A 13,928-nucleotide genomic window follows, 5' to 3' on the forward strand; every position below is an offset into this window, starting at 1 on the left:
GCGGCTGGTCCCACAGCCCACATGGCATGTTGAGGACGTTGGTCTCCTGCTATTGTGGCCGTACCCTCAATAACGTCTGAACTGCCATTCCTCACCGACAATAAGGACAATAGCCCGCCCCCCCTTCGCCCAATCAGAGCTTGCTTTGGCCAACAAATTCTGTGTCCTCCACCAGAGTCTGGATGCCGTCTGCCATCAGACTCACCCTTCCCTCGAGGTGATTCTCGTGAAGTAGGTTATGCAACCTGGGCAGATCCGTCATCAAGGGGGCAGCTAGAGGTATTTAAGCAAAGTTCTCCACTGAGTAGGGAAGACTCAGTTCCTTTCCCTGGAACACCCAAGCCAACCCAGTCAACTTCCAGAGCATTCCAGATCATCACCATCACCAACTTCACCGCTGTGAACGAACTACCGCGGAACCAATCACCAACCTGTACGGGCCCTTATCCCCAGAAGTGGAGGCCTGGAGCCCGCCTCCACGCCGTATGCTCACCCATACCTGTGCTTGCCTAGATGTTGACAATATCTCATAGACATCACTTCAGACCGTTTCGGATCCCAGCAAGGCCCTGCGCCAGATCTAGAGCTGTGCTCGTCTCAGCCAGCCAACCTACAAGCCATGCCGAACAATAGCAGCGGCGGTAGCATCTCGAATAGCATAAACACAGCCCACGCCGGGGACGGCAGCCAGGCCCCGATGATTTTCGCTGGGAACGAGAGCAGGCTCTCACCAACGTCTGTATCGCCACCCCTACACACACAGAATGCAGAAATGAAGCAAACCTCAATGGGCAACGTAGACAAGATGCCGAGTCCGAAGTTTGGCCTTGTCCCAGCGGGAGGCGAGGGCAGCTTCAGTACGTCGTGGCTCGATCCATTCATGCCCCAAGACCCGGCCAGCCTCGGCTTCGCGAATCACCCCCTGCCTCTTGCCCTGCTCGGCTCGCCGTTCGACCCTCATCGCCAGCAGCCGTCGGGCATTCCCGGTGACGTAACCCATCTGATGATGCCAAACCCGGCGCCCGCCGTGTGGCCGACATGCGTGTCGCCCTCGCAGGCTTTCTACTCCTCTGATCAACAAACCACGACAACACCCACGACGTCGCATCTTTATGACAGCCACGAATGCTTCTCTCCCGATACCGCCCCGACCACGATCGAGCATGCGAACCTCGGCAGGGACTGGGACGGAATGCCGATCTACAGCGACGATACGCAATTCCTGCTCCCCGAGCTTGGACAGGACTTCAACGCGCAGCGTCGGTACTCGGTAGACTCTGAAGTGCCGACGCTCTACTCTGCGGACAGCCCACCCATGGACCCCGAGGCTGGGGTAGACCAGAAGCCCCTGACCAGCCACGACATGCAGCGGAGCTACTCGGACCCGGCCGCCGTCACCTCAACTGTGGCCCGCGAGGCGACCCTCTCCTCATCACTGTCGCCGCCGCGGCGGTCCCTCCGTAAGCTCCCCACGCGATTCCGCCACTCCAAGGCAACCTCCCCCTCCTCCTCCTCCTCCGTCGCCGCCAACGCCATCGTCGCGCCGGCGGCGACCCTCCCGGCCGGCAGCGTCCCCGTCCCGTCGGCGCTGCAGGAGCGGACGTGGCAGAACTGGGCGCCCTGGATCAACTCCCTGCCCGACGACGACCTCAAGGCGCTCGAGACGCGGCAGCTGCACCCGCTCCGCTACTCGCCCGGCATGACGCAGGAGCAGCGCAACCTGACGGACCTGGCCAACGAGCGCATGATGGCGGCCAAGAACTTCAAGCGCCGCCAGATCAACAACGCCGCCGCCGCCCGCTCCCGCGCCCGCAAGAACGAGGCCCTCGACGCCGCACGCCGCGACGCCGACGACCAGGCCCGCCGCTGCGACGAGGCCGTCGCCGAGGCTGAGGGCCTGCGGGGCCGCCTGGCCGGCGCCGAGGCGGCGCTCGAGGTCGCCAGGGCCGAGAACGAGGCCCTGAGGGCGAAGCTGGCTAAGGTGGACGGCTCCGAGATGTAGAAGCCTCAGGTCTTTGGGGGTCTCGAGTTGTTTTTCGCCTCTATGAGTTGTGAGCCTTCGCGTTGGCCCTGTTCGTCCTTTTTTCTTCTTTGACATGTCCCCCCTCACTTCTTCCCCGTTAGGTAAACATGGCAGCATGCGGTCGAGCAAGATGCTTGACACGACACACAGAGTTAGACTTGTTGAAAGCTAATCGGGTTTGGCGACAGTTTCTTGTTAGTTCTGGGTATTTCCGGCTCGTTGGTGAGCCGGCGCACACTGGTGGAGGAGCATTTGGCTTTCTTTTCTCTCTGTTTTCTTTGTTGCTATTCTCTTGCGCTTTCTGTTTCCTTTTGCTACTTTCTGTGATACCACCCCCTTGATCCCCCCTTCCCTCTATCGGATTCCCCCGTCCTATTCTCACAACCGCTAGCACATTTCGACCCTACCATGCGCTGTTTTCCAACCACGCCATCTTTTGGGGGGAGGCGGACTGCTTATCACGCGTTTTAGACTAGAGGGTTCATGTGTTTCACGGTCATTTTGGCGCAACACGGAACACTGGACAATTCTATCAGAGCTTTGACTTTATTGAAACCGATGTCTTCCCATTATATCCCCCTGTTTCTAGACACACTCTCGCCTTCAAGATGGTCATAGTGAGCCCCACTATACCTGGTGATGTCGCCGAGGTAAATCCCGGAATCGGCTGCAGAGTCGAAGACACTGATGTACCACATCACCACGTCAGGAACGCAATCCAATTTCGCATGGCGTCACCGTAGTTGCTGCCAGAGTATTCCGGATTTTTCCCATATCACCCAGTACAGTTTCAGAAGAGTGCTCGCGGGTGTAGCCGCGACCAATATCTTCACATTATGCTGGGGGCGCCCTGAGTTGCGAGTAGTTGAGACGCACTCGCGCGCCCGCGACGGGCCGGTCGAGAAGGCGGAGCGGGCTGTCAAGAACAGCTTCACGTCGTCAAACTCGGGTCTCGGCATCGGCATCGGCATCCTGGGCGCCATCGTCGCCGGAGCGGGCTGTCAAGAACAGCTTCACGTCATCAAACTCGGGCCGGCGGTTGCTGTTGAGCCGGCACTTTCAAGCAGTACTCGCCGGATTTCGAACAGGGAGATAGCCGAACTATTCAACCTGTATGTAGTGGCTGGTGAAACCGGCGCTTTCGAGCAGTGCCCAATGAGGACCGTAATCAGAAGATGGCAGAGATGTTCAAGCTGTTGGCCCTGCTTGTGAAACCGGCACTTCCAAGAAGTACTCGATGAGGACCATAACCCGAGGAGGTGAAGGCTTCCTTTATCAAGAGCGCCGCAGCTCCCGAAACAAATATTCAACCTGCTGCTTGCCAAGCTATGGCTTTGGCGGTGATTCTGAGTCTCTCCTTTTTGATGGGGGACAACGGCAACACAATCGAGGTTTCTAGCGGAGGACCTGGTGTGACGGTTGAGTATTTCGGCACAATCACGTCCTCGGGGACGGTAAGAGTCCCGCATGGCGGCGTTCCTCATCCTCGCCATCCTATGGAGGACCTGGAGTGGCAGCTGGCGTTCTTGGCATGGGCCAAGGCTGGATCGACAAGGAGTGCGAGCGCCGGGCCTCGGAAGAGTTCAAGCGGTCCCACATGCTGGTGATGAACTGGGAGATTGAGCACATGCCAGTTTAAGCAAATTGCACACCAGCTTCACCGGCCATACCGGGCGCATTGTCTCGACGGCCCTGGCTGGAAAGTCCGTTGCGAGAGCTCCAGAGAGTTCATCGATGCAACACCCCCTTCGGCCCAAGGTATCCCGACTAGGTAGGTAGAGCAGAACCTAAAAGGGGAGAGTTTGTGGCGACTGGGCAGCAGGCGCACGGGCGTTCACACGGGGTCGAGGAAAAAGGAATACAGGGGTAGACAGTTCCAGGGAAAGCGGCGGCGATATCAGGTCCTCGGCTGCGGTGACTCGATGTGGCAAAAGCGGACGACGAGGGCTTGCGGTCGCTATTGGGGTAGGATGGCGGTGGGTATCTGCCGACGGGCTGCTGTCTGCACCGTCCGAGGTTGAGGCCGGGTACATGGCCTGAAACTCAAAGTCGAATTCGCCGGCCTCTTTGCTGAATCGGGCATTTCCGGGCTTGATGGGCCTCTTTGTGGGTGCCGTTGGCACGAAGACTCCTTCCAGCCCATCTTCCCCATCTGGCAAGACAAGCAAACCACTGGCCCGGAGGCGATGACCGCTCTCGAAACGGCGGATAGGCCGCACCCAGTGGAGATGCATCACCTGTAAGGCTATTTATAGGTCTGGCTCCCGTCGTCCGAGGCCACCTAAGCCCTGAGTCCTGTCCTCGAGACCTCGAGGTGGTGATGGCTGACTGCTTTGGGTCAAGGGCGACGGCGGCACCTTTTTTACCCAGCCTGTCGACTTCGGGGCTGGTGCTGCCATCTCTTCTGCCTATTCGATAACGATGAGCAGCATCCAATGTAGCGCGATGGACGAGGAGACGGCGGTCGAAGCCCGGATGATGTGAATCCGGACCGTGGGGGCCCGCCCCATGGGGTAATCGGGGCGACCCCGGCCAGTACCCTCCCAGGGACGGTGGCTATACCCGGCATCCAACTATTGTTTCCCGAATAGCCCACATGAATACCCAAGGTAACCGCACCATGACCGCCAGGATCCGTATGGATCCCCCAGAGGAAACCTGGACAGGATGACCCAGCATACCAATCGCCAGGGGGACCCTGGGCAAGACACTCCTGCAGGATACCAGCCACTAGAGGGACCGTACATGGTGCGTGATGGAGATGGCATGCCTGAGATGGGTAAGCCGCTTTTGACGCAATGGCGCGGGCGGTTGCCGGAGCGGGCCGCTCTCGAAAGTGACCAAGGTGACCTGGAAGCGCTATTACGCACAACAGCGGGACCACAGGTACCGCCGGGCGCCAGAGCAGTATGGCGGGCGCGGTCACCGCTGTCATAGCAATCCAGGCTCCAGAGAGAGCGGAAGGCTGGCTGCGGCAGAACATCATCGCACCGATGGGAGACCCCTCCTGGGCTCAGGAAATATGGTCGTCGATATTGAAAGCCATGGACAGCGGCCATATAGCAGTACTACCAGCAGAACCAGCAGCCCGTCGTTGAACGAATCCCTTGGGCCGGGGGGGCGTAAAGGCTCGGGCCGGCGCACGGATATTGGTGGAAGAAGCTTGCCAAGCCGCAAGCAATCCTTTGGCCGACGGGCAGCAAGAGCGATTGAACCCAAACCAAGGCCTCGGTCATTGACAAGAATCCAGCTCATATGCGACGGCATAGCGAGCGCGTGTCTGCCCAGGCCTAGATCAAGGATGGCAGGCCATGTGGAGTCCCTCGAAGATGTGGCAACAACGGGATAACAACCAGAACAGATGCATGGTGTGCTTTCCGGTCGACGAGATGGGCGTCGATGTAGTCCGGTGTACGTCCGCCTGCTTTTTTTCCCTTGCTCTGCTTGAATTTCGACATGGCCCTTTCCGCGACGGAGAGCGGCGTGGACGGGGAATGCCGGGCAGAAGGGGACGGCGACCGTATTCGAAAGCCACGTCACTAATGACCAAGCACTACCAATCGACAACCGAAGGAAACGACGGCAACCCCCGCAGGACAGACACAGTGGACGCGCACTCCAGCGAGACGCCCTTCGCGTGGCTACCAGGGGGCTGCCGGCCGGCGGCATCCGTGAGCACAACGGCGGAACGAACAGCTCAATGACTTCATTGTCATCCAGCAGACCTCAACAACCCCGAGGACGACCCCACGGCTCGCCAGTGACTCCGGCGACACTCAAGATCGGGGTCGGCCAGGTTCTCTTGGGCGGGGTGCAGATAACCAGTCCCTTTGGGCGGTGTATATCGAGAGCGTCCGTCCTGATAGGCTGATAGGCGAGGCGTGCCGGGCCAGGATATGGGCTCGCAGCTCAAGTCTCGCCGCTGACAACGGGCGACTTGAAGTTGGGCACGTCCTCCGGTCAGCGCAGCTACCCGCAGCGAGCGTCGCCGGCCGAGGAAGCGTGTGCCGCGGGGTCTTGACTGCCTCACTGTGAGCGCCATCCAGGAGCCCCCGGTCCCGAAGATGGGACTTCATCTTGGTGATGCGCAAAACCAGCAGGCAAACCGCCTATTGCTGCTACCGACATGGTCTGCTCCGTTGTAGAGTGAAAGCGCCGCTCTTGCAGCCGCCCGCGGTTGCGGATCACGCCGTCACAGCCACCCCCACGGCAGGGCCGACTAACGGCCAAAGGGCTGACGGGGCGCAGTAGTCAGGGTGAACATGTACCATTTCCAGACACAAGGGTTTGTGCTAGGCGATTACACCATTCAAGTGATCGACTCGACTTGGAACCTTGCTGCGCCAGACCTCGATATATGCAGATCCATGAACGGTGCACGGAACGCATGCAGGTGTCGCCACAAATACTGCCCGCTGCCGGTATCGTGCTGCCCGCGAGGATGGATTCCCATGGCCCTGTTCCGCTCGATATTCCCAAGAGCTCGACGCCAAGGCGGCGCCGTGGAGTCCGCCAGCGGTCATGCACACCGCCGACCGAAACAACAAAGGAAGAGGCGAGTGTTGGTTGTCGCTCATGTCGGCTCGTGGTTTAGCCTTGCCGAGTAGCTCTATTTTATATGTTTTCAACTTTTTTTTTTCGTCGCTGCCCCGGTCGATCCTGAAGTGCACATGTTTCTTTGCTGGCACTCATCACCTCCAAGCCTAAGTTCCACCATGTCGGAAGAAATCAGAAGCAGCACAAGCCCCCAGCCGGGGCGTGGACCTGGCTTTGCTGGCAGTTTATCTCCCGGCGATCTGGGGGGTTGGTGGGGGTGGCAGGATGTACCCTGGTAATTGTGCGGCTGGTGGTCCCATGGTGATATCGCCCACCCACGTCAACTTGAACTGATCGATGGCGAGGGGCGCCACATGGTGGTGCGTCTCAGTGGTTACCGAGATCCTTACGCAGCCTCTCCGTGGACCGACTTTTGATGCGATGCCGACGGCGCGGGCATGTTCTCGCCTTCGACGGCCGGTGGTGATCAAGTCCCGTTTTGCACGGCACCCAACAGCGCTCGATCTCCTGGACCGGGCGTGATGCCAGAAAACACAATGTTCAACCTTGGAGATGCGGAAAGCAGCCGAGATCGAGGTGGTGTGCTTTTCCGCTGGAAAGGCGCGTGCCACGGAAGAACTTCTCTCAGTCGGAGTTTGACAGCGCCGTGGGGCGGGATTCCCCCACGGGCAGGTCGCCCCTGATCACATCCTCCTTGCCACGCCCCAATCTCAGGCGAGTCTTTGTGGGCTCCCGCTGCTGGGAACTGCGGACCGAAGATAGAGTGGGCGCCAGAGACATCTCGCGGCAGAGCTTTGCACAGCTCAAGGGCCTCCAATATACTTGAGGGAACATGGCGGTGATCTTCGGGCTGCCCCGGCAGGTGTGGGGGATGTGCCTGGCGAGAGTCGAGGTGATGGTGCTGTGCCGATCTATTGTCGCTGGAGATGCTCGTTGGTGCTCTGGTGGAAGTCGGCCCGAAAGGTCCTGTATCTCGGCAGCCTTGTTTTTTCCAAGTGGGATGCCGCTTCCATGACCGCTATCGTGCTGTCCGCGATGCTCGTTGATGCTCTGGTGGAAGATCGTTTGGAGAACAGTGTAGGCGAAACATTCCTCCTCCAGCCGCGACATCCCCGCGCCTGCCGAGCGACCGATTTTTCTTTATTTTTGTCGTCATCATATCGTACACGGACGGAGAGGCCTGTAGTCCAAGAAAAACAGTGGAGTAAAATCCACAAGAAAAGGGTAGGCCTCAACGCCTAGGTGTTGGGGAAGAAGCATGGGTTAGTCTTGCATCCACAGTCATGATATGAAGGGGCTGTCAACGCCGCCGCCTGTACTTACCACTTGTAGGTTTTACAATACACGGCCCGGTCTGGAGCTACCCAGAGGCCCACGGAGAAGAGCCACCAGCGGAAACAACAACCATGTTCCTTTTCACCTTGGGGCGGTGAGGCGGTTGTTGTTGGCGGCTCCCCCTCCGAGGAGCCCCTGGGTGTCGAGCAAGAGCATCGCTCCTCACGTAGACTTGCTCAACCCTAGGGGTACATGATGCAGTGTGTTGTTTTTGGTCTTTTTGGCGTTTCGAGAGAATTTCGAGAGAACAAAGGGAATGGCGCGTGAAAGCAGATTTTTTGTCATGGTTGATGATTTTTCCTGTTTTTTTGGGCCCCCCTCTATCCGAGGATACTCTATCGATGGTGACAGGAATGACACCGGAGCCCCAGAAGGGACCCCGGGGCGCTCCCTGTAAGAGTAGTGAGAGCTGAGCAGGGGATATTGGAGTGTCGAGGTAAGAGATGCTGATGGAGATGGAGGGTTGAGGGAGATTTGGGGGGAAGGTGAGACCCCTTTTATACCCGAATCCCGGCTGCGATCACCTCGACTAGAACGTACGATTCACGCCGAGCACAGAGAATGATGGTGATGCAAGAGAATTGAACTGACCAAAAAGCGGAAGTGATGGCTGGCCACGTATGTATTCAACTCCTCCCCAAAGGTGATACGGAACGAAGCCATCCACCAGTAAGAGCGTGTTGATTCTTCACCTTGGTTTAGAGACCAGCCGAGCACTCGCAGTGTCAGGCCGTTGGACGATTTTGGGATGGTCCATGAAGCGCTGCCCGCCAAAGTATTGAGTGTCCTTGTCCGGGACTTGCATTCGCTCTCCCTCACTGATGCGGATTGAATTTGTAACTCAGGTGAATACGGCCGCATCTAGATCCTCTTCACCTAACATCACCTTTCGTTAACGTTTCTGAGTACCGTAGTGACTGTCCGAGTTACCTTGAAGCAGAAATCCCATCTCAGAGAGGTCGGAACACCGCTCTGCCCTGACGACGGCCAATGGATGTGGCGCTGCGGCTAAATTGGTGGCGAATAGGTAACTTGGAAAACATTCTATGAGAGGAGGGCAGAGAAGGCCTCGGTCGGCTGCGCTTGTCGAATCCTTATTCTTTGATGCGCTGATGATTGCCCAGACAATGCGGTGTTCGTTTGCAAGAAACGAATGCTCACGGCACTCACTGTCAGCAAAAAGGTCCAGTACTATGACAAATACTGATCTCACGAGCCCGTGTGTATTCACTTGATATTAATCACGGAGACCTTGGAGCTGCCCTTCATCGCACACTGGCAGCACAGACGCCATGGTATCTCTGGTATCGTTTAATAAATAGCTTTCCAAGATAGTGACAATGGGCCCTGCCAACCGACAGGTCTCGGCAGTTCCCCCCCTCCCCTCCCGTCCAGTCTCAAGCAACAATGAAATTGAATCCCCAAGTCACAGCCACTCTACTGAGTGGCATACGGCTGCTGATGAACTGGCGCAGGCTGCGCGTAAACCGGTGCAGGTTGGCCGTAGACGGGCGCGGGCTGGCCATAGACCGGGGCGGGCTGGCCGTAAGGCGACTGTCCCGGCTGCGGCTGCTGGTACTCGCCCTGCTGGTACGGGCCCTGCTGGTAGACGCCCTGCTGCGGGACGGCGGGGCCCTGGGCCTCCTGCGCCTTGTACGGGACCTGGCCGAGCTCGGCCTGGTTGGTGTTGGCACCCTCGCTCTCGGGGTCGTTCAGGCAGGCCTTGATGAAGAAGGCGACGTTGACGATGGACAGGACCCTGTGGTGGAGAGAGGTTTTCGTTGTCAGCCAGGAAGGCACGTTTGTAAAACATCTCCCTCTCTCGCTCCGTCTCGGACAAGGACTTACCAAGCAATGGCGCCAATGGCAGCGCAACCGGCCAAGGCACCTCCCTCCTGCCGGAGCTTGTTGGGCAGGGCTCCATAGATGCGGTTGGAGTAGGTGTTGGCCAGCGAGAAGTAGACGCCCGACATGCTGGCCGCCCAGCCCCACGAGGCCAGCCAGAAGATGATGCCGAGGAGATAGGCAATGAGGGCGGCGATGCGGAAAAACATGCGCGGGGCCCACACTTGGATCGCAGTAACGGCACCGTACACGATGAGGGTTTTAACGGCCTATGTAATGGAGCGGCAGATTCCCCGGGTTAGCATTTCTCTAACGCGCTTGTGTGGTCATGCGAGGCAGGCGATACGTACAACAAAGATCAAAAGACCAGGGACTCCTGAGCCAGTAAAGTAGTAGTCATCGTTGGCGGCGCTGCTGAATATGGAGATGGCATATGCTGCGAGGGCGAGGACGAGGAGGGCCAGAACAAGGATGACGATCTTGACGTAAAGAAGCCATTTCGGGAGCGTGGTGGGAACGCCACGGGCAATGAGACCGCGCACCGCCATTGCAAAGGTGGTGTTGGAAAGACCGAGGGAAAGGCTTGTCTTTCTTATTTGGACGTTTGGCAGCGCCTGCGAGTGGCGAGAGAGGGCGAACCGGGGCGGAGACGAGAGCACGGTGGAAGACAGAGCACCAAAAATGGTCAACCAAAACAAAAGAGAGGCTGCCAGCCTCGCTTTATCTTTACTCGGGAACGGTTAGGCCACCCGTCCCTGTTCCTCCAGTGTTCAGCTCCCTCATTTCCCCATGCCAAAAATCCCCTGGCCCACGGGCGAATGCGATGCCGAGCAGACGAGGAGGCACCCGCAAGGATGCTGTGCCACCGCCACCATGTTCCGAAACGGAAAACCGCGCTACTGCCAGGGAGACATGTGCGGATCTCGCAAACAGGCGTCTTGCTAGCTGCTAGGGACAAGCCACAAACGCGGGTCTTTGGGCTGCTGCGGATTGGGTTGGAATACGCAAGCGTGAAGTTGTTCGGTATGAGCCTGGGCATCCACAGCGGGTCAAGAGCACGCCCCCTGCAGCCCTAGCCTCTTGGGGCTGAAAAGATGGCGAGCCGGGCTGGTCCATGATTGGACCACGGCAGTGTTGGTCGAGATTCCCTGGGCCACGTTTGCCGAGCCGAATCAGCCCTCCAACCCCGGGACTGATCTGTCAAGGATGTGGGTTGACCATTTCGGTGCGTTGAAAAATCTCCCATTTCGACTGCGCCTGTTTTGAGTCACCTGTGGAGTTGGCTTTGTCCTCGACGGCGTTCTTCGCTGCCGATTCCTCCACGCGACGCTAGCAGTGGCAGCCTTGGCCTAACGCGCGAAACTTCTATCACTGTCGATCGGCATCTTCCCAAGGCAGAATCTAGGAGACACTTGTAAGGTTTAATTTAGCTCGAAAGATGGGACGATCGAAATCTTCCTTGTCTTGCGTGACCGTAGCTTGGCCATTGCCCATATCCTTTCGTGACATTTTTTGCAGTACTGGTAGTTCGACTGGGGGATGGCAAACTTGCTGAAGTATTCGAACAAGACGGAACAAGGTAGGGCAAATGTGGATAGCAGAAGCAAAGAAGGGAGAAAAAGCCCAAAGCGTGTGCTCAGACTATTCCCACCGCAACACAGGGTCTAGATAGAACGTGACAAGCAGCAAGGAGATTCCATCACTTCCTCTGGTGAACAAGCCTCCCACGCACCCACACCATCTTGGTATTGCGGTCGTCGCCGTTGAACAGCCACTTGGCCACCCGGTCCTCCCACGTCTCCCACCCAAACACGTCGACGTTTCCCCCCGCCTCGGCCTCGCCGCCCTCCTCGTCCTCCCCGTCGTCGCCCACGCCGCCGAGCCCGACCAGCTGCGCGTCCCAGTCGAACCCCACCTCGAAGGCGCCGACTCGCCCCTCGAGCCCCACGCACCGGGCGCCGCCCGCCGTGGCGAGGTGCAGCACCTCCTCGACCGACAACTTTGCCGCGTCGCCGCCACCCGTCATGGCCACGTGCCGGCTGACGAGCAGGGCCTGCCGGGCCGCCTCGAGCACCGAGGGCGAGTAGCCGCCGCTCATGTCGGTGCCCAGGCCGACCTCGACGCCGCGCGAGAGCAGCCACCGCACGCGCGCGGCCCCGGACGTGATGGAGCTGTTGCTGCACGGGCAGTGGCTCACCTTTGCGCCCCGGGCCGCGATCAGGTCCGCCTCGCCCTCGGACAGGTGCACCGCGTGCGCCAGGATCGTCTTGTCCGTCAGCAGCCCGTAGCGCTCGTACACCCCCGTGTACGTCGACCCGAGCACGTCCTCCTTCCCCTCCGCCTCCGCCGCGGCATCGCAGCGCTTGAACCCGCCGCAAAACAGCTCCTTGACCAGCTCAATCTCGGCCGCGTTCTCGCTCACGTGCGTCTGCACCGGCAGGCCCGTCTCGGCGTGCAGCTCCCCGAGGGCCTTCATCATCTCGGCCGAGCAGCTGGGCGCGAATCGGGGCGTGATGACGGGCCTCACCGTCGCGAAGCCCGGGTCGACGCGCTCGACGTGCCCAATACACTCCTTGGTGGCCCGCAGCCCGGCCTCCCAGCCCTCGTCGCGGTACCAGGACGGCTGCAGGTCCGAGTCCATGCAGACGCGCCCCACGAGCGCGCGCTGGCCCGCGGCCAGGCAGATGTCGGCCAGCAGGTTGGTCGACGCCACGTCCACGGTCGCGTAGTAGGCCGCGCACGTCGTGCCGTGGCTCAGCGTCTTGCGCACGCACCGCCCGTACACGCGCCGCGCCCGCGCCGGGTCCGCCAGCGACGCCTCCATCGGGAACGTGTACTTGTGCAGCCAGTCCAGGAGCGTCGATTTGCCAAAGATGCCCACGTTGGGGTACTGCGACGCGTGCAGGTGCGTATCTGTAGCGCGCCTTTGTCAGCATATCCGTGTCGTCATCGTCATTTCTCCCCTTACTCCCCCATTTCCATACATACCTATAAAGCCCGGGAAAAAAAACTGCCCGTCCTTGGCAGCAACGACGACGACATCGTCGAGGGCCCAACCTAGCCGCGGCAGCAGCTCCGCCTCGGCCCTCGAGCGGTCGCAGTCCTCCTCGACCGCAGCGATCTTGCCCTCGCGCGAGACGGCGACGGCGGCCCCGTGCCTGTACCGCAGCTCGCCCAGCGATTGGCTGTGGATGAAGGTTCCCAGGAGGAGCTTGTGCGCCCCTTCCTCGCGGCGTGCCGACGCCACCGTCGGCACCGCGTCGCTGCCGCTTCTGCCGAGGCCGTTTGTTTGGAGAGTCATAGGAATTGCCTTTTTAAGCTCCCGCTGTCCTTTTCTTTTTTTTTTTTCCTTTGCCCGTCAACACACACCACCGTCGCTCGAACGCCACGTCACAGTCTCCTCTCAGCGCGGGGCCAAAAAGTCAAAAAGTCGAGAATGGCGAGAAAAGGTGATGAAGATGGGCGCTGTCGCCAAACTCTATGTGCGACTGGCGTGTGTGGTTCTGGGTATTTCCCAGTTGCTAACGGACGGTGAGGCAGCTCGGCTATTCGCGGGCACCGTGTTTGGTGATGTCAGACCAAGCTATGCAACGATTGATTGCTTGCGGCGAGGTTTGGCACCAGAGATTGCCCACGAACACAAACAAAGTCAGAGAGTGACAAAACAGGAGAGAGATGGAACCAAAGAAATAAATAAATAAAATCAAGAGAGCACAGCCAGCACCGGAAACTTCACTCCCTAACAGTACATGGATCTTTGTTGAAACGTCAGCCATGCGCATGCATGAGTGGGTTTTGTATCCAACAACATGACTCTCCAGCGACCGAACGGAATCAACGATAGCAATCCTGCCCGAAGATACCTGGATATCCCCAGATTTAGATATAGATAGCTGTGGAGATAAGCCCCGGGTTAGCCTGTCATGATATGCTGCCGCGAGTGGTGCCTGTGTTAGCAACAAACAGCAGCGCCGCTCGGTGGCTTGCGTCACGCGCATCCCGCGCATTCCTAGCGTAGCGTCAAGCTCTCGGCCTTGGGTTGAACGCCGCCGCTTGCCCCACTCGACTCTCGCTCGTTAGCGTTCCATCTGTGTGCGAGCGAGACAGCAGTTCTGCTCACACCAGACCGCCACCTGTTTGTATCGGGTGCCCGCAGCCCTTCCGGTAA

The 13,928-nt window shown here is 59.0% G+C and overlaps 7 protein-coding genes across 7 annotated transcripts; 3 read left to right on the forward strand and 4 right to left on the reverse strand.

Annotated features, from left to right (window-relative positions):
• Positions 1 to 586: 586 nt before the first annotated feature.
• On the forward strand, positions 587 to 2,002 carry GGTG_03032 (hypothetical protein; the record flags this gene model as incomplete). Its single annotated transcript, XM_009220810.1, has 1 exon — positions 587 to 2,002. The coding sequence occupies exon 1, from the start codon at positions 620 to 622 to the stop codon at positions 2,000 to 2,002; it is 1,383 nt and encodes a 460-aa protein (XP_009219074.1). The 5' UTR covers positions 587 to 619.
• A 629-nt stretch (positions 2,003 to 2,631) lies between these two features.
• Positions 2,632 to 3,662, forward strand: GGTG_03033 (hypothetical protein; the record flags this gene model as incomplete). The annotated part of the gene is made up of 3 exons (XM_009220811.1): positions 2,632 to 2,673; positions 2,807 to 3,135; positions 3,485 to 3,662. The coding sequence occupies 3 exons, from the start codon at positions 2,632 to 2,634 to the stop codon at positions 3,660 to 3,662; spliced, it is 549 nt and encodes a 182-aa protein (XP_009219075.1).
• On the reverse strand, positions 3,526 to 4,724 carry GGTG_03034 (hypothetical protein). Its single transcript, XM_009220812.1, has one exon. The coding sequence runs from the start codon at positions 4,255 to 4,257 to the stop codon at positions 3,811 to 3,813; it is 447 nt and encodes a 148-aa protein (XP_009219076.1). The 5' UTR covers positions 4,258 to 4,724; the 3' UTR covers positions 3,526 to 3,810.
• Positions 4,725 to 5,565: 841 nt separating this feature from the next.
• Positions 5,566 to 6,044, forward strand: GGTG_03035 (hypothetical protein; the record flags this gene model as incomplete). Its single annotated transcript, XM_009220813.1, has 2 exons — positions 5,566 to 5,694; positions 5,898 to 6,044. 2 exons carry the CDS (start codon positions 5,566 to 5,568, stop codon positions 6,042 to 6,044), a joined length of 276 nt encoding a protein of 91 aa, XP_009219077.1.
• A 1,160-nt stretch (positions 6,045 to 7,204) lies between these two features.
• Positions 7,205 to 8,601, reverse strand: GGTG_03036 (hypothetical protein; the record flags this gene model as incomplete). The annotated part of the gene is made up of 2 exons (XM_009220814.1): positions 8,001 to 8,601; positions 7,205 to 7,718 (listed from the first exon to the last, which is right to left on the reverse strand). The coding sequence occupies exons 1-2, from the start codon at positions 8,069 to 8,071 to the stop codon at positions 7,205 to 7,207; spliced, it is 585 nt and encodes a 194-aa protein (XP_009219078.1). The 5' UTR covers positions 8,072 to 8,601.
• Positions 8,602 to 9,168: 567 nt separating this feature from the next.
• Positions 9,169 to 10,846, reverse strand: GGTG_03037 (hypothetical protein). The gene is made up of 3 exons (XM_009220815.1): positions 10,111 to 10,846; positions 9,764 to 10,029; positions 9,169 to 9,674 (listed from the first exon to the last, which is right to left on the reverse strand). The coding sequence occupies exons 1-3, from the start codon at positions 10,306 to 10,308 to the stop codon at positions 9,353 to 9,355; spliced, it is 786 nt and encodes a 261-aa protein (XP_009219079.1). The 5' UTR covers positions 10,309 to 10,846; the 3' UTR covers positions 9,169 to 9,352.
• A 334-nt stretch (positions 10,847 to 11,180) lies between these two features.
• On the reverse strand, positions 11,181 to 13,651 carry GGTG_03038 (guanine deaminase). Its single transcript, XM_009220816.1, has 2 exons — positions 12,749 to 13,651; positions 11,181 to 12,673 (listed from the first exon to the last, which is right to left on the reverse strand). Exons 1-2 carry the CDS (start codon positions 13,059 to 13,061, stop codon positions 11,460 to 11,462), a joined length of 1,527 nt encoding a protein of 508 aa, XP_009219080.1. The 5' UTR covers positions 13,062 to 13,651; the 3' UTR covers positions 11,181 to 11,459.
• Between the last annotated feature and the right edge of the window lie 277 nt (positions 13,652 to 13,928).

This window comes from Gaeumannomyces tritici (assembly GCF_000145635.1).
Source record: "Gaeumannomyces tritici R3-111a-1 unplaced genomic scaffold supercont2.2, whole genome shotgun sequence".
Taxonomy (NCBI): domain Eukaryota; kingdom Fungi; phylum Ascomycota; class Sordariomycetes; order Magnaporthales; family Magnaporthaceae; genus Gaeumannomyces; species Gaeumannomyces tritici.